General features: G+C 36.2%; 1 protein-coding gene across 1 annotated transcript in view; it reads right to left on the reverse strand.

Moving 5' to 3' along the window:
• Positions 1–4,536, reverse strand: part of LOC132733615 (glycerophosphocholine phosphodiesterase GPCPD1-like) — a gene marked incomplete at both ends in the record, with an annotated part of 110,611 nt that extends 106,075 nt beyond the window's left edge. Inside the window, 2 exon segments of the mRNA XM_060720281.1 lie at positions 1,286–1,421; positions 4,368–4,536. Coding sequence (XP_060576264.1) covers positions 1,286–1,421; positions 4,368–4,536 — 305 coding nt within the window.
• Positions 4,537–20,752: the final 16,216 nt, after the last annotated feature.

The following is a 20,752-nucleotide window of genomic DNA, read 5'->3' on the forward strand; positions in this document are numbered from 1 at the left end:
CGGATAGACCAATAGACGATCAGACAGACATACTGACATTTGGATATTTAGGTGGCTTAACTCTATTGTTCTCCCTATTATTCCTTTAGCCAAATTAGAGGAAAGACATGCCATGTAAAAGCTTAAGGAAATTATTTTATAGAAGAAAAAGTACAATCACCTATTGTTTTGTAGCCATCTAAGTACCTAAATATATGCAGAGACAGAAGGCAAACCTAAAGTCTCTAAAGGTACTAATTATAACCACCTAAGTAGCCAGGGTCATTCAACAATGTTCCTTGCAAAATATTCAAGCTCTAGAATTTGTGGTTTCATAGGAGATTCAAAGTTTTTAATAAATACATAGAAGGATGAACCATGACCCTGGGATGTGGTTAAATTTGACATTCGAGTTATAATTTAAACAAAATTGGTAAAGGTCCACCAGACAATTTTCATGCCAAATATCTTAGCTAAAGCCTTTGTGTTTTTGAAAATCATATAATTATGACTGTGACCTTGATGTATGAAAGTTCAAACATGCACTCTGAACATTGTCTGATTAACCCTTTCCTTCATGAGCATATTGTGAAAAATGGCCATTTTCATAGAAAAGCCTCCTATTACAAGTTCAAACTGCTATGAAACTATGAAAAATACTTCAATACTGATGAAACTTGGCATAAATGTTGACTGGATCATAGCCTCTGTAACAGCATGCTTAATCTTAAATTTCCTGTAAAATTGGCAACAGGGGGGACGTCCAAAAATTGCAAAAACTCACTATTTTGCATTGTTTTTTTTCCATCAAAACTGTTTTTAAAGTGCTGCAACTTCTCAATGGATTGAGATAGAGTGAAAGGCTTTTTAATGTTGGTTACACGTTACCTTACAATCGACCCGAGGCCATTTTTAGCCTGTCACATGTCCAAAATTTTCTTGGCTATGAGGGGGACCACTGCCCCCTTCAAACCCCCCAAACAGAAGCGGGCACATCCCCCTTCTGGCAACCCCTTTAAAGTATCATCAGCAGTGCCAAAAAAGTGATAACTTTTTTTAACAACATTTCTCAAACGAAACACAGTGTTTAGGGCCTAAATAGGACATTTTTTCTCTGTTTGAGGCCTCAAAAAGGGGGGAGGGGGTTTGAAAAGCCGTCAAAACACGTCTTATATGAGGTAAAGGGTTAAAGTTTTACTCATGCATTAAAACTTTCTTTTAATCTTTATTGAAGTTTGTAACCAATGTGGTCATAATATAACGATAAAAGAGTTTACTGACTTAGCTATCAACAAATAAAAATTACTTCTTGCATTTATATGAGCTACCAAGTCCTCTATGGCCAACATCTACAGGTTTACGAGTAGACTTCCAGTAACGCTGGAATGTTTGCTTCATATTGAAACAGGAACTTATCATAGGCTTCACTATCAGATACTTGACTGAAAAACAAGAACATCTTTAAGATTAACAAATATGTTCTCCACCCTCCCTAATTCTTGTCTGTAACCAATTTGTCAAAACAATTTACCTATTCATTCAGTCAAAATAAACCTGTAAACAACATTATATGACATCACAAAGTAATAATCTTTCACAGAAACAAGATTGCATTTGTGAAAAAATGCTATGCCACAGCATTAATACACTAAGTAGTAGGAACAGAAGTAGATTTTTTTTTCTATAAAATTGAACTTTGTCATAGTGCAGTTTTTGTCAAGTGAATTTGGAGTCAAGGACATATTTCAGCATTTCAAATGAAAGTCAATGTACAAGTGTGTCTTACGTTATGATACAAAGGACAAAGTATTACAAGAAATTATCATAGAATTGCAAGCAATACAGGAGTCCCCCAGGAACATTCTGAAGGGCCATGGGCCATTCAATTATGCCACTGAATGAATGAATGACATGAATGAATTTAAATCTTTTGAGTTCTTAGTTTGTCTCTATCATAGTAAAGTATTAAGTTTCCCTGCCTAGTAAGGAAATTATGTTTATACAACAGATAATTGGAAGATCAAATTTTCTCAAGATGAACATGTATAACTAATGTTTCAACTTTTCTGTATTTTAATTGGAAAAGGTCCAAGTTCTTTAAAAGTGATCTCAGGAAACAGTTTTTGGGAACAGAAGGAAAGACAGATGAACAGACCATCTGAGGATTAATCTTTAAACATCCTTGGTTGTAATCAGAATACAATATTTTTCAAAGCAAATTTCTTAAAATAAAAAGAAGACATAACTCTTTAAAACAAGAACTGGTTGAACAGGGTGATGCTCCTCGAATAGGTTTTGGACACAGGTAAGTATACCTCATGTAGTGTCAGAGCTATGTCACAGACAAAGTTCAAAGTGTAAAAATGAAAAAAGGGCAATAGCTATAACCAAAACTAAGCAAGGCAGAGTTATGGTTCTTTTGCACTGCACTTTTATTTAATGAGACCAATCTTCCTACAAAGTTACATGTTGATACCTCTTATGGTTTCAGAGTTATGTCCCTGACAAAGTTCGAAGAAGTGTAAAATGAACAAAGGGCAATAACTACAAAATTAGGCAAGACAGAGTTATGGTTCTTTTGCACTGCACTTCTACCCAATGAGACCTATCTACCTACAAAGTTTCATGTTTATATCTCTTATAGTTTTAGAGTTATGTCCTAGACAAAGTTCAAAGCGTAAAAATGAACAAAGGGCAATAACTACAAAATTAGGCAAGACAGAGTTATGGTTCTTTTGCACTGCACTTCTACTCAATGAGATCTATATACCTACAAAATTTCATGTTGATATCTCTTACAGTTTTAGAGTTATAACCCATACAAAATTCAAAGTGTAAAAATGAACAAAGGGCAATAACTCCAAAATTAGGCAAGACAGAGTTATGTTTTTTTTTACACTGCACTTTTACTCAATGAGATCTATTCACCTTCAAAATTTCATGTTGATATCTCTTACAGTTTTAGAATTATAACCCATATAAAGTTCAAAGTGTAAAAATGAACAAAGGGCAATAACTCCAAAATTAGGCAAGACAGAGTTATGGGTTTTTTTTTGTACTGTGTTTCTACCCAATGAGATCTATCTACTTACAAAGTTTCATGTTGATACATCTTGTTGGTACAGAGTTAAGTCTTGGACAAGAAAAGCGGACAGACATGCCATTTAAATGGACTAAGGGCAATAACTCCAAAATTAGGCAAGACAGAGTTATGTTTTTTTTACACTGCACTTTTACTCAATGAGATCTATTCACCTTCAAAATTTCATGTTGATATCTCTTACAGTTTTAGAATTATAACCCATATAAAGTTCAAAGTGTAAAAATGAACAAAGGGCAATAACTCCAAAATTAGGCAAGACAGAGTTATGGGGTTTTTTTTGTACTGTGTTTCTACCCAATGAGATCTATCTACTTACAAAGTTTCATGTTGATACATCTTGTTGGTACAGAGTTAAGTCTTGGACAAGAAAAGCGGACAGACATGCCATTTAAATGGACTAAGGGGCCATTTCTACGTTTAATAGAGGGCCATGACCCCTTATTCTATTGTTACGGAATGAACTTTATTGTTCTCTTTTGTTCTGTTTACAGTTACATGGCCCCCTACTTCTCTTAAATAGCCCAGACGGATGGACGGACATGCTCAAAGTATGGTACTTAGGTGGCTATTCTTTTGTTCTCTCTATTGTTCTTTTAGCCACATAAGGGAAAAAGTAACTTTTCTAGCATAAGAGATTACTGAATGAATAGCATCAAAGGAAATTTACTGTTACCTATTGATCCCATAGCCACCTAAGTATCTACGGATAACTGGACGGACAAAGCTGCAACTATATGCTTACCCTTCGGGGAGCATAAAAATGTATCATGCTTAATACCTTGGGTTTTTTAAAAGAATTTTTTTTTGTTTTTTACTATATACATATAAGGAAAATCAATGACCCACTGGGCAGGGCCAATTTTTTTTTTAACAAACTAGACACTCACTAAAAGATGTTTCATGCCTAAAATCTAAGCTCCAGCTCTTTGGGATTTTTTCTTAAAGAAGATTATTAAAGTTTTTTCTTTTGGTTGCCATGGCAACCAGAGTTCTGCATGGAATTTATTTTTTTCAACAACTTTTAAAGCTGCCAACAAAAGGAACTATTCTGTGATGTAAAATTGGCTTACTGGTAATTTTTAGTAACAATGACCTTGACTTTTAACTCAGGGGTCAAAAAGCAATCCCAACCAAGGTTTCATGTAAGGTTGCTATATACTAAGTTTGATTCCAATAACTCATTCCAAACTCTAGTTATTGTCCAGAAACCATGAAGTGGACCAACGGACCAGGTGGCCGAAAAGCTGACTCCTATATATACACCCCTTAACTTCTAAAAACTTACAAATGATTTGTCCTATTGGTCTATGTGAAAGGCCGGTGATGGGAACTTTTCTAGTTCCTGTAGCGCTCTTTAAGTCTAGAGGTAGCAGAAAACTAAATCCTACGTGCCTGACACAAGCATCATTGGCATCATTAGGCCTATCATGTACATAGAAATCCAACTGGTATCCCTGTTACAAAACAAGTAAAGAATAAATCAACCATGAAATAAACAAAGATGAAAAAAAAATCTGAACAATATTGTACTTTCATTTGTTATTACTTTGAAAACATACAAAGTAGCAATTACTAAAGATCCATGATGTTTTAATTTTTTTTTTTAGTTTTTACTATATGTACATATGTTAAATTATATAAGTAAGGAGACAGAATACAAAAACAGATGTATTGGAACAGATATTTCATTAGTTATAGTTATGATAACTTTTACAAGTTATGATAACTGATTACACGAAATGTTTTTGGCGTCCGCGCCGAAGCGCGGCGCTCTTATGGAATGAGATCAGATTTTGTGAAAGGGCGACAGCAACTTCTCGAGCCTTTTAGTCGGTCATAATAAAAGCCGAAAATTCCGATCGGTATGAGGGTGCTTGATTATTAAATAAGAATGAAATGTCGCGATATGTTACAATGAATTTTCGCAATGCAAACATTTACAAATGAAATAACCTTTTCCGTCAATAAATCGCGCTCTTCGGGGTTTTTTATTTATCATTTTGTAGTACACAGTCGATTATCATGTCATGGTATGTTATTGTTGTACATGTATCCTAGAATGATCAGTTGATGACCTAAATATTCCAAAAACCTATTTATAGATATATCTTTTTATCACTCCTATCGGTAAATGCCGTTCTCTCCCGGTCTATTTTGACCAGGATTTACTAGTGACCGGCGAATAGTACCACCGTTTATTGTCCGGTCTCTCCCGGTTTTGGAGTAGATGTTTGATATCGTTACAATTAGAAAAAAACAACAATAGCATGTTTCATTTTATCTATATGAGATAAAAACAATAAATATGTACACGGATTTATATGTAATATAAATTCGTGATATGTACAATAATTGAGAAAAAGGTACATTTTTTATGGTATTAAAATGACATTATCAACTTTGAAACATTTTATTTAATTATTCAATTTGTTATCCGTGTTTAGTAAAGATGCCGAGGAATTATTCAAAGTTACAAATTAGATTTTATGAATTATTCAATTGATCGATAATTTAAAAAATGATAAAGAAAAATACAATGTACATGTACATGGTTTAAGAATAAACAATATTATATATTGAAAGATAAACCATAATTTACTGACTTTTTCCAGTTAAGCTTTTTGACTTATAATCGTCGGTCAATATGAACAATTGAATTCTTAAAATTTATTTTACAATTTTAATAAAAAAGAGTAGTAAAAACTCAGTATTAAAATAGCACATAAAACACAAAAAAGAATAAAAGAAAACAATATTCATAAAATTGTATTTTTTTTTAATTAAAATTAATAGATATTACAATTATTGTATAATAAACAATTATGCTCAACATGATCAACATGGTAATATAACCAGTGTCATATTTTTACTAACTTAAAGTGTGAACAGATACCTTAAGGGGTCTTCGCTAATAGCGATAACATGTACATAATAAGGGACAAATGTGTGGTACGTGTTGATCATGCGTTAACACATATGGATTATAAATGATTGCATACATGTATATCCGTTGCTATTAATAACCACGATCATAAAGAAATAACAATCGCCTCGGTCAATATTAATTTTTTCAGTACATATCACATCATATTCAACAGCTAAAAAGTCCATATTGTATAATATTCTAATCTCTAGCATGCTAATCAAAGTTCATAATGAACAATGTCTTTCGTCCGCTCATTCATAAGTGGTATACATTTCTGGTAGTTTATAAGAATATCTTGTCATCATATGTGTACTAGTTCATCTTCACTTGCTGCATTTCTTGCTTGGACGCCCTTTGATGCTTTGCATCAATGCTTTTCTTGTAACTATCTATTTCACATTTCTTACTGTACTCATAATAATTGGCCTGATAAACTAACTGTACACAAAAAATTTGGTTCCTTTCAATGAGTTTTCAAAACCAACTGTTCCCTGCTCATTGGTAATTATTTACTGGTATGGTGAAAAACGGTTTTATTTAATGAACAAGAAGCGCTGCAATGCGACGAAAACCAGGTTTTCAATGCATAAGTTTTGATGTGACAGCAATCAATAGGTCAAAGTGCACTGAAGTTATTGAGTAGTAGAAGCTGAAAATTCTATTGTAAGCAAATGACCTTACTTGCTTCCAGATATCTAAGTGGCAATCCAAAGCTGCCACTCAGCAAGTTTGGTGTCAAAAGGTCAAAGCAAACTCAAGTTATAACATGAAAACTTAATACATTAACCTTGATCACAGACACCTGGGTAGCAATCCCAAGCTGCCTTTTGATATAAGCTACCCATACATCAAGTTTGATGTCAATAGGCCAAAGCAAACTCAAGTTATTGAGCAGAAACTGAATTTCTATTTTTAGAAAAGTGACTTTGACCTTGATCACAGGCATCTGGGTAGCAACCCCAAGCTGCCTCTTGATATAAGCTATCCATACACCAAGTTTGGTGTCAATAGGCCAAAGCAAACTCAAGTTATTGAGCAGACACTGAATTTCTATTTTTAGTAACAGTGACCTTGACCTTGATAACAGACACCTGGGTAGCAATCCCAAGCTGCCTCTTGATATAGGCTATCCATACACCAAGTTTGGTGTCAACAAGCCAAAGCAAACTCAAGTTATTGAGCAGAAACTGAATTTCTATTTTTAGTAACAGTGACATTGACCTTGATCACAGACACCTGGGTAGCAATCCCAAGCTGCCTCTTGATATAAGCTATCCATACACCAAGTTTGGTGTCAATAGGCCAAAGCAAACTCAAGTTATTGAGCAGAAACTGAATTTCTATTTTTAGTAACAATGACCGTGAACTTGATCACAGATATCTGGGTAGCAATCCCAAGCTGCCTCTTGATATAAGCTATCCATACACCAAGTTTGGTGTCAATAGGCCAAAGCAAACTCAAGTTATTGAGCGGAAACTGAATTTCTATTTTTAGAAACAGTGACCTTGACCTTGATCACAGACACCTGGGCAGCAATCCCAAAGCTGCCCTCTTGATATAGGCTATCCATACACCAAGTTTGGTGTCAATAGGCAAAAGCAAACTATAGTTATTGAGCGGAAACCAAAAGTTGACGCCCACCGCCTGCCTGCCCACCCGCCCGCCCGCCAGCGCCAACTTCGGCATTACAATAACCCGGGGTTTTCGTTCTAAAACATGGTTAACAACTAGAACTATTGGTAAATGAAATTCATACCCCCACCAATGTCCTTGACAAAAGACGACTTGGAAAGGTGGTTAAGGGAATTACTTTAGTGGCACAAATACATATACATAAAAAGAAATTATCTCTGGTGAAAAAAAGAGAAATTGTACAGGTAATAGTATAAATATATATTGTCAAATCATGTTCGAAACAGTTACAAACAAGATATGTTTGTAAAACATGTATGCCCCCTATCGGCAGCCAATTAGTCATGTGATCAGGTTATTATGCAGGACTTCTGACCCAGTGAACAAACAATTGATAATAAGGGTTATCTAGTATCTACTGGTCATGACTAGTCACAGGGCAATAATTATTGTGACCCCATAGGTTGTGTGCAGCAATTTAAGTTATTACAAATCTTACCAAATAATATATGCATAAATTTTATGAATCATGTAGGCCTCATTAATGACAGCCAAGTTGTTATATTACATAAGACCTTCAAATGTGTATACCAAAAGCATTTTTAGTTTAATATAAAAATATCAACCAAGGCAACTTGAGTTGTTGATGGTCAGAAACCATCTTTAAGTACAAGGTCATTATGACACTGACCCCTTGACCCGAAAATCAATAGGGGTCATCTCCTGGTTATGACCAATCATCATACCAAGTTTGAAGTTCCTAGGCCTAAGCGTTCTTTACTTATTGATCGGAAACCATTTTTACCTACAAGGTCAATGTGACCTTGACCTTTGACCCCTTGACCCCAAAATCAATAGGGGTCATCTGCTGGTCATGACCAATCATCATACCAAGTTTGACGTTCCTAGGCCTAAGCGTTTTTTAACTAGAGGATGCTTTTGTAAAAAAGCGCATGTCTCCCCCACTGCACTGTGACCTTGACCTTTGACCTACTGACCCCAAAAACAATAGGGATCATCTGCTCTATAAGACCAATCATCCTATGAAGTTTGAGGGCTGTAGTCAAAAGGAACTCTAGTTATCATCCGGAAACGAGAAAATTGACCAACGGTCACTGTGACCTTGACCTTTGACCTACTGACCCAAAAACAATAGGGATCATCTGCTCTATAAGACCAATCATCCTATGAAGTTTGAGGCTGTAGGTCAAAAGGAACTCTAGTTATCATCCGGAAACGAGAAATTGACCAACGGTCACTGTGACCTTGACCTTTGAACTACTGACCCCAAAAACAATAGGGATCATCTGCTCAATAAGACCAATCATCCTATGAAGTTTGAGGTCTGTAGGTCTAAAGGAACTCTAGTTATCATCCGGAAACGAGAAATTGACCAACGGTCAGTGTGACCTTGACCTTTGACCTACTGACCCCAAAAACAATAGGGATCATCAGCTCTATAAGACCAATCATCCTATGAAGTTTGAGGGCTGTAGGTCAAAAGGAACTCTAGTTATCATCCGGAAACGAGAAATTGACCAACGGTCACTTTGACCTTGACCTTTGACCTACTGACCCCAAAAACAATAGGGATCATCTGCTCTATAAGACCAATCATCCTATGAAGTTTTGAGGGCTGTAGGTCAAAAGGAACTCTAGTTATCATCCGGAAACGAGAAATTGACCAACGGTCACTGTGACCTTGACCTTTGAACTACTGACCCCAAAAACAATAGGGATCATCAGCTCTATAAGACCAATCATCCTATGAAGTTTGAGGGTTGTAGGTCAAAAGGAACTCTAGTTATCATCCGGAAACGAGAAATTGACCAACGGTCACTGTGACCTTGACCTTTGAACTACTGACCCCAAAAACAATAGGGATCATCAGCTCTATAAGACCAATCATCCTATGAAGTTTGAGGGTTGTAGGTCAAAAGGAACTCTAGTTATCATCCGGAAACGAGAAATTGACCAACGGTCACTGTGACCTTGACCTTTGAACTACTGACCCCAAAAACAATAGGGATCATCAGCTCTATAAGACCAATCATCCTATGAAGTTTGAGGGCTGTAGGTCAAAAGGAACTCTAGTTATCGTCCGGAAACGAAGAATGGACGGACGGACGTACCAAAATTTGATGTTTATGAGGCAATTGAGCTCATAAACACCACCTGGACCAACGTCCATAAGCAAAATAAGCTCATAAAAACAAAAAATAGCTCTTAATTTTAAATTTTATGAGTTTATGTTCTTTAATTAACTACGGAATGAAGCTCATAATAATCAAATGTTGGCTCGGACTGACTGACGGACGGACGGACTGACGGACGGACGGACGGACAGGGCAAAAACAATATGTCTCCCCCCGAGGTGGGGGAGACATAATTATTGATCGGAAACAGTTTTTACCTACAAGGTCAATGTGACCTTGACCTTTGGTTTAAACATATTTATTTAAGCTCGATTGCGAAACAAGTCCTTGCGACTTATATTAATCACTTTCGAGTCCGCTTCCTGGAACCAACCAGTACTGGTGTCATATGGAGAAACATGGTCGTGACCCGAGTAGGGCTCGAACCCATGATCTCTGGGTTGAGGGGCAGACACCTTAACCACTAGGCCACCACTCCCCTTCGACTTTTGACCCCTTGACCCCAAAATCAATAGGGGTCATCTGCTGGTCATGACCAATCACCATACCAAGTTTGAAGTTCCTAGGCCTAAGCCTTCTTTAGTTATAAAAAGTCAATGCCTAAGCGTTCTTTAGTTATTGATCGGAAACTGTTTTTACCTACAAGGTCAATGTGACCTTGACCTTTGACCCCTTGACCCCAAAATCAATAGGGATCATCTACTGGTCATGACCAATCACCATACAAAGTTTGAAGTTCCTAGGCCTAAGCGTTCTTGAGTTATTGATCGGAAACCATTTTTACTTACAAGGTCAATGTGACCTTGACCTTTTACCCCATGACCCCAAAATCAATAGGGGTCATCTACTGGTCATGGCCAATCACCATACCAAGTTTGAAGTTCCTAGGCCTTAGGGTTCTTTAGTTATCACTCGGAAACCAATTGGTCTACAGACCCACTGACCAACAGACAGACAAATGCAAAGCAATATACCCCCTCTTCTTTGAAGTGGGGGCATAATAAAAATGGACTTAACTTTGTCAAAATACAATACAAAGTTATCCACCCTCCACTTTTTTTAGTTATGAAACTTGACCTGCATATCCTACTTGCTACACTTCATATATATTTGAAGTTTCAAATGATTATCTGTTCTAGTTTTAGAAATATTCAAGTACATGTTATAATTTCAGAACATTTTCTAAGTCAATTTTTGACATTCAAGTGTGGCCTTGACCTTAAGCTGGCACAAGGGTAAGATGGGTTCTGCACAATGCCCAGCTGGGGTGAAAATTTGAGTCAAGTTTGAAGAAAATCTTTCCATTAGTAGAATTTATAGAGCAGACACAACATATTAAAGACTTAAAAAGGGGCATAACTTTGTAAAAATGCAATACAGAGTTATGTAACTTGACCTGCATATTTTACTTGTGACACATCATATAGTTTAAAGCAAGTACATGTACCTTCTCTAGTTTCAGAAATATTTAAGTACATGTTAAAATTTAAGAACATTTTCTAAGTCAATTTTTGACCTTCAAGTGTGACCTTGACCTTAAACCAGCACAAAGGTAACATGGGTTCTGCTCATAACCTTGTTGAGGTGAACATTTGAGTAAAGTTTAAAGAAAATTCTCCCATTAGTATAGGATTTATTGAGCGGACACGACATATTGTATAATATTTGATTGTATGCAAATTTGAAGACTTAAAAAGGGGCATAACTTTGTCAAAATGCAATACAGAGTTATGAAACTTGACCTGTATATCTTAATTGTAACACTTCATATATATTTTAAGTTTCAAGCAAATACGTTTTCTAGTTTCAGAAATATTCAAATACATGTTAAAATTGTAAGAATACTTTCTAAGTCAATTTTTGACCTTCAAGTGTGGCCTAGACCTTAAGCTGGCAAAAGGGTAACATGGGTTTTGCACATTGCCCAGTTGAGGTGAACATTTGAGCAAAGATTATAGAAAATCTTTCAATTAGTGTCGGACTTACAGAGCGGACACAACATACTGTCTAATATTTGATTGTTTGATATTTGATATTCAATTGTGACCTTGACCTTGAGCTGACACATGGGCAACATGTTCAGGTGAACATTTGGGCCAAGTTTGAAGAAAATCCTTGAATTGGTATAGGATTTTTAGAGCGGACTTGATAATGGAGACAGACAGACGGACAAATTATGCATATGGTCATTCAAAAATGGATATTAAGATTTATGATTAGGGAAGAACTCTTCCAAACAAAAATGAAAGCTTGTGGTAAGCTTGTCACAAGCTTGCTGCAAACTTGTCGCAAGCTTACATTGACTATTGATGCTTTCTGTATGCAAGCTTCTTAGAAAATTTGGAAAAGGAAAAGTAGTGAAAAATTTCTCATAACAAAAACTTGGAAAAGTTTATCAAAATAATTTCACTCATTAAACTAATAAGCATTCATATAATATAATGGGATTCAACTGAAAACATTTATTTCATAGATTTTATCTGCCTGTCTTTCATTCTATGTTTTACAATCAAATAACTGTATAAGAATTTTTAATTACTGTTATTAAAATTCTTATAACTGTATCAAAATTATTAATAAATGCCATGTGAAAAACTAGAGATCACTTGTGACATTCAGATGAAGTCAGTAAAAACTAGAACTGCCACTATCATGGCGTGAATACCCCCGCATACCACTTTCAGAATCAATAGTGGCCATTTAGAGCTCAAGGACAACCTCCCTGCCAAATCTGAGGTTACTAAGCCAGTGCATTGCTAAGTTATGTATTCTACATGCTTCAAATATGAAAATGTCAAAATCAATACTTTGCGGACAGGACATTCTTTAGCAATTGAGAAGAAAAGCTTTTTTTTTGTCAAGGTCCCTGTGACCTTGACCTTTGACCCAGTGACCTCAAAATCAATAGGGGTCACCTTATAGTCATGATCAACATCCATGCCAAATATGAAGACTATGGGTCAAAGGAATCTTAAGTTAATGGGTGGACAAACTTTTTGAAGTCAAAGTCCCTATGACCTTGACCTTTGATCCAGTGACCTCAAAATCAATAGGGGTCATCTACTAATCACAGTGTTTCTGCCAGAGCGCGTTTTTGCGTTTTTGGCGCACTATTTTCAGCCATGACGCAATGAAATTTAGTTAGTGCGTATTTTGTGACGATTTTCACCGTCGCTGATTTCAACACAAGTCAGATATACAGACTATAAACCGTCAATTCAGTATAAAAATGTACGGAATGTTTACCGTGGGCTCCACTATAATTTTAATGAGAAATGAAATTTACCGGGTCCGTGGTCCGGCATTTAGCCAATTTCAACTAGTTAATAAACGCTTGCATTTATACGATACTGCATATATTGAAAGCGCCCAGACAAAATTATTTATTTTGTTGTCGTCATATTCTGCGAACGAATAACTGTCTGCTGGAAAATGCAGTCTGCGTATATGTTAGTGTTCATCTGTGCTGTTCTACAGAAATTAGAAACTTCGAAGGGAGCGATAGCGACAGGAGAATGTTTCTAATTTCTGTAAAACAGCTAAGGATGAACACTAACATATTTAGTGTCAAGCTTTATTTGGCCCTTTATTACGTCACTAGGCGGTACTATGAAGCACTATGAAAAATAGAAGGCGACTATGAACGAATTTCAATATAGTATCGACTTTCTTTCTTCTATGAAAATTAACACACATAATTTTTAAGAAATACAGCGTTATTACTGGATGACAAATAATCCAAAATAGCAGAGATTGACCAATTTCTTCACGAAAAATATACAAAATATTGTAAATAAAACTTATAAAGTGTTACCTGTTTTTTTTTTTTACATTTTTGTTAAATTTATTGGCATGACCCTTATGAATTTGAAATGACCCCTAAAATATCATACAGGGGTACATAAAAGACCCTCAAAAAATCAGAGCTGGCAGAAACACTGCTAATCATGTTAAACATCCATGCCAAATATGAAGACTGTGGGTCAAAGGAATCTAAAGTTATTGGGCAGACAAACTTTTTGAAGTCAAAGTCCCTGTGACCTTGACCTTTGACCTGGTGACCTCAAAATCAATAGGGGTCATCTACTAATCATGACTAACCTCCATGCCAAACATGAAGACTGTGGGTCAAAGGAATCTTACGTTATAGGGCTGACAAGCTTTTTGAAGTCAAGGTCCCTGTGACCTTGACCTTTGACCTGGTGACCTCAAAGTCAATAGGGGTCATCTACTAATCATGACTAACCTCCATGCCAAATATGATGACTGTGGGTCAAAGGAATCTTAAGTTAATGGGCAGACAAGCTTTTTGAAGTCAAGGCCCCTGTGACCTTGACCTTTGACCTGGTGACCTCAAAGTCAATAGGGGTCATCTACTAATCATGACTAACCTCCATGCCAAATATGAAGACTGTGGGTCAAAGGAATCTTAAGTTATTTGGCAGACAAGCTTTTGAAGTCAAGGACCCTGTGACCTTGACCTTTGACCTGGTGACCTCAAAGTAAATAGGGGTCATCTACTAATCATGACTAACCTCAATGCCAAATATGAAGACTATGGGTCAAAGGAATCTTAAGTTATTGGGCAGACAATCTTTTTGAAGTCAAGGCCCCTGTGACCTTGACCTTTGACCTGGTGACCTCGAAATCAATGGGGGTCATCTACTAATCATGAATAACCTCACTGCCAAATATGACGACTGTAGGTCAAAGGAATCTTAAGTTATTGGGAGGACAAGCTTTTTGAAGTCAAGGCCCCTGTGACCTTGACCTTTGACCTGATGACCTCAAAATCAATAGGGGTCATCTACTAATCATGACTAACCTCCATGCCAAATATGAAGACTATGGGTCAAAGGAATCTTAAGTTATTGGGCAGACAAGCTTTTTGAAGTCAAGGCCTTGTGACCTTGACCTTTGACCTGGTGACCTCAAAATCAATAGGGGTCATCTACTAACCATGACTAACCTCCATGCCAAATATGACGACTGTAGGTCAAAGGAATCTTAAGTTATTGGGTGGACAAGCTTTTTGAAGTCAAGGACCCTGTGACCTTGACCTTTAACCTGGTGACCTCAAAATCAATAGGGGTCATCTACTAATCATGACTAACCTCCATGCCAAATATGAAGACTGTAGGTCAAAGGAATCTTAAGTTATTGGGTGGACAAGCTTTTTGAAGTCAAGGCCCCTGTGACCTTGACCTTTGACCTAGTGACTTCAAACTCAAATGGGGTCATCTACTAATCATGACTAACCTCCATGCCAAATATGAAGACTAAGGGTCAAAGGAATCTTAAATTATTGGGCCGACAAGAAAAAACCGACGGACGGTCGGACGGACGGACGGAGACGGCCGTACGGACGGACAAGCTGATTCCAGTATATCCCCCTTACAACTTTGTTGTGCGGGGGTATAAAGAACAAGAGGCCCTGAGGTCGCTCACCTGTATATAGCCCCCCCCCACCCCCGGCCAATTTTTACCCAAGGGCTTTTATTTGTTTATTTGAACAGACTTGGTAGACACCCATAAGAAGATGTTTCATGCTAAACATCTAAGTTCTAGCTCATTGGGTTTTTTAAAAGAAGATTTTTTAAGTTTTAACTATACACATATAGTTAAAAACAATGACACCCCTGGGGCAGGGCCAGTTTTGACCCCCGGGCTTTAATTTGTAGATATTTACTTATAGATGTTTCATGCTTAATATCTAAACTAAAGCTATTTGGGTTTTTTCAAAGAAGATTTTTAAGTTTTTGCTATACACATATAAGGAAAATCAATGACCCCGGGGCGGGCCAGTTTTGACCCAGGGCTTTTATTTGAACATACTTGGTAGACACCCATTAGAACATGTTTCATGCTAAATATCTTAGCTCTAGCTCTTTGGGTTCTTTAAAAGAAGATTTTTTAAGTTTTTACTATATGCATATAGGGAAAATCAATGACCCCCTGGGGCGGGGCCAATTTTGACCCCAGGGCTTTTATTTGAACAAACTTGGTAGACATTCACAAGAAGATGTTTCATGCCAAATATCTAAGCTCTAGCTCTTACTGTTCTTTAAAAGAAGATTTTTTAAGTTTTTACTATATGCATATAGGGAAAATCAATGACCCCCTGGGGCGGGGCCAATTTTGACCCCAAGGCTTTTATTTGAACAAACTTGGTAGACACTTATTAGAACATGTTTCATGCTAAATATCTTAGCTTTAACTCTTATGGTTCTTTAAAAGAAGATTTTTTAAGTTTTTACTATATGCATATAGGGAAAATCAATGACCCCCCTGGGCGGGGCCAATTTTGACCTCAGGGCTTTTATTTGAACAAACTTGGTAGACACTCTTTAGAAGATGTTTCATGCCAAATATCTAAGTTCTAGCTCTTACAGTTCTTTAAAAGAAGATATTTAAAGATTTTTCTTTCGGTTGCCATGGCAACCAGAGTTATGCATGGAATTAAATTCTTTGAACAATTTTTAAAGGTGACCACCAAAGGAACATTCCTGTGAAGTTTGGATGAAATTGGCTCAGTGGTTTATGAGGAGATGTCATTTAAAGCAAAAGTTTACGGACGGACGACGGACGGACGCCGGACGGACGCCGGACGAAAAGCGATCACAAAAGCTCACCCTGTCACTTTGTGACAGGTGAGCTAAAAATCACCCAAAATTCATAATGAAAGAGGAAATCAAGAGTGTATCAGTGTAAGCTAATAATCTTTTTACACAAACTAAGATAAAGTCAGTATTTTAAACAAGCAAATTCGTTGAATTTATATCCCCCGCCGAGTACTGGTTATTATTAACACAACAACTGAAGACATAAGGCTTTATTTATATATTAATCATGGCATAAACTGTAATATTCTTTGAACTTGAAGCCTTGTACCTTCAAACAAGAAGAAGTTTTCACTATATACATATAAGGAAAATCTATGACCCCCTGGAGTGGGGCCAATTTTGACCCCAGGGCTAAAATTTGAACAATTTTGGTAGAGGACCTATAGGTTATATCATATACCAAATATCAAAGCTCTAGGCCTTGTACTTTCAGACAAACTTTTTTAATTTTGCATTTTTGAAACTCCTTTTCTGGCCCTGTGACCTACTTATGCAACAGACCGGAACCATTTGATCAACTTTTGCAGGGGACCACCCTAGGATCATTCCTATAAAGTTTGGTTGCTGTGCAGTCATTTGTTTCTGAGGAGATGTTGTTTAAAGAAATTGCTGACGACGCACGACGACGGACGGTGGGGGATCACAATAGCTCACCTAGATGTAAAAACATCTTAATCTCCAGACTTTATTGCCATTTTCAAGGCATCAAGAAGGGATCTCACAATTTTCAAATATTTTTAAATGTTATTGTAACAAATCATTTTCATTCTTCTTTAATAAAAACTAGAAATGTGTCCATAGGACACGGGTGCCCCCACCGCGCCACTGTTCTGTCAATCTTATGACTCTAGGTCAAATTTTTTTTGAAAACTTAAAATCTTTTTACTAAGTAAAGGGCAAGAACTTTACAAATACTGAATATATCCCCAAGCAAACCCAAAGTTGAAAATTGCAAATTTATACTACTGTAATTCAAGGGCAATAACTCTAACAAAACTGAAAAAAATCCACATGCAAAGTCCCAGGTTCATAGCTTCACAGTGAGGTGAATCATTATTCCTGTAATTTAGTGATGTTGATCATTATTCCTGTAAAGTTGGTCGATTCTAACTCAAGCACTCAAGGATCAAATAACAACATAATGAAACAGTTTTTACTAAGTCAAGGGAAATAACTTTACAAATACTGGATAAATCCACAAGCGAAACCCCAGGAACAAACTAAATATGCTGAGCAACTTTCCAATAAGGTTTAATGACTCTATGTCAAATCCTTTTTGAGTTACATGCGACACATGTTGAAAATTGCAAACATTTTCTAAGTCAAGGGCAATAATTCTTTAAATACTAAATAAATCCAGACGAAAATACCCAGGTGCACAACTACACATGCTGATCAACATTCCTGTAAAGTATCATGACTTAAGGTCAAATACTTTTTGAGTTACATGCGACACAAGTTGAAAATTGCAAAATTTTACTAAGTCAAGGGCAATTTATAACTCTAAAAATAGTAAAAATATTCGGACGAAAATACCCAGGTGCACAACTACACATACTGATCAACATTCCTGTAAAGTTTCATGACTCTAGGTCAAATACTTTTTGAGTTACATGCTACACAAGTTGAAAATTACAAAATTTTACTAAGTCAAGGGCAATAACTCTAAAAATACTAAAAATATCCAGACGAAAATACCCATGTGCACAACTTCACATGCTGATCAACATTCCCATAAAGTTTCGTTGAATTCCAGCCATTAGTTGCAGAGAACTACTCCGGAAACGAAATTCAGACGTTTTACTAAGTCAAGGGCAATAACTCTAAAAATACTAAAAATATCCAGACGAAAATACCCAGGTGCACAACTTCACATGCTGATCAACATTCCCATAAAGTTTCGTTGAATTCCAGCCATTAGTTGCAGAGAACTACTCCGGAAACGAAATTCGGACGGACGGACAACGCCAAAACTATATCCCCCTCCCGATTCCATCGGCGGGGGATAATTAATTATTATGCTCCTGCATAAATGTGAGAAAATATATGATTATTGGTATCATATATTTATTATATGATTTCAAAAGGACATAATTATACATGTACATATATTTAATTTTTTAATTACATGCTAATAATACCAATCATATGCATATAAAAAATGAATAATTAATTATATACAAATATTTTTTCAGTGTGTACAACAGGCATATGAGGGCTGATCAAAAATAAACCAGACTCACAGTGGCTGTAAGTTGAACAATTTTCAACCTATCACTTACTGTTATATATCACAATTAATCGGAAAAGCAATACCTATAAACTGATAGCTAAGCTTGTCCGTAACAGCGAATCTAAAAACCATGGTAATGCATACCCAGCGCAGTGCGTAAATTTGCACCGATGGCAGGCGCTTATATAACATATATTTTACAATATGGCATATTTAGATTTCAAAATTCACTAAAACGTAATACGTCATATCTATGACGTTGTGAGAAAAAGAGATGTCATTTAAAGTGACATTATGCCCATCCGAGGGAATAAATGAGTGAACAAGTGAATGTCAAAATAAGTTTTCATTTACCATAATTCTTTTTAAAATACAAATTTAATTCATATTAACAATAAACAACGCATGGATTCAAACGAAATTTTCTTAAATATCCACTAGAATTTACCTGTAACCTTCATTTCATAAAAAGAGTGGGGAAGTCTTTTTATATTTTAGGCAGATTTAAATTTTATCCTAAACATTTTTCCAAAATGAACTGTTGGTCAATCACCATTTTAACAGTCAATCTTTTGAAAAATATCAGTTCAGCTCAAATTGACTATGAAAATATGAGCATAATGCCACTTTAAACAACATTTGCCGTTGCAGTCACAATTTTATATCGCTTGTGGCAATAAGATCTTTGTTCAAAATGGCATTGAAATACAAGCAATAATAAAATTTTGTCAAGAGGAAGGCTCAACACCATCTAAAACTTACAAAAGGATATTGGATATCAAGGGAAAAGCCTCAGTAAGCCACACACTAGTTTTCGACTGACATAAAAGATTCAGAGAGGGTATGACAGAGATATTCGGTGTTCTTGAGAAATACACTGCGTGACTTTTGAAAACAAGATTTAACAAGATTGCGTTTGTGAAAAATGCTATGCCACCGCATTAATACAACACTAAATAGTAATGTAGAAACAGATTTTTTTTTTTGTATCTATACAATTGAAGATTGTCATAATGTAGATACCTGACCTATCTAATTCTTATTATCAGATTAGTAGTTAAATCTATTGTTATTCAAATAAAAGATCAGAGAAGAATATATCAATGCAGTTGAGTCTAGTGAAATTGGTGGTGATTGTTTGTTTGTTTGTTTCATTTTACGCCTTTTCCCAACAGTATTTCAGTCATATAGGCACGTAGTTACTTAACCATTGTTCCTGGAAAGTTACACCAGTACTAGACTACCTTCCTCCATGCTAAACTACCAAAGCATCTCCCGGGGATCGAACCCACGCCAGAGAGGTAACTGGATTAGAAGTCATCGACTCTAACCCCTCGATCACGGAGGCGGATATTTGGTGGTAAAGGTCATATTTCACACAGCCTAAATTTCATGAGTATGTACATCAAAGGACAACACAGTAAGACAATTTGTCAAAATCTAGGTCAGCTAATATCAAATTCACTTTACATTTTAATCTGTGCACATGGTTCAAATTTCACAGCTGTACATCAAAGGACAAGAAAGTAGGTCACATCATCAAAATCTAGGTCACTTGATATCAAAGTTCAATTTTACAACTAAAACTGTGCACATGGTCAAAATTTCATTGCTGTACATCAAAGAACAAGTAAGTATGTCATTGTCCCCTTGGGCAAGGCAAAATTTTGACCCAAGGGTTTAATTAAAACAATCTTGATACAGGTCCACCAAAAAACATTTCATGCCAATTATCTAAGCTGTAGCTTTCTCCAATTCAGAAAACATTTGTTTTAGTTTCTGATTTACTATGTGTACATAATGAGAATCAATGCCCCCGGGCAGGGTCAATTTTGACACCAGGGGAGAAATTTGAACAACTTTGGTAGAGGACCTATAGATGATATTATATAGCAAACATCAAAGCTCTTTGCCTTCTCCCTTCAGACAAGAAGACTTTTTAATTTTTTACTATATGTACACAGTGAAAATCAAAGACCCCTGGGGCGGGGCCAATTTCGACCCCAGGGCTATAATTTGAACCATCTTGGTAGAGGTTCACTTCGCAAAGTCTCATGCCAAATATTTAACCTCTAGCCTTTGTCAATTCAGAGAAGAAG

The sequence above is a fragment of the Ruditapes philippinarum genome, unplaced genomic scaffold (assembly GCF_026571515.1).
Source record: "Ruditapes philippinarum isolate M1 unplaced genomic scaffold, ASM2657151v2 ctg1350_1_1_1_1, whole genome shotgun sequence".
Taxonomy (NCBI): domain Eukaryota; kingdom Metazoa; phylum Mollusca; class Bivalvia; order Venerida; family Veneridae; genus Ruditapes; species Ruditapes philippinarum.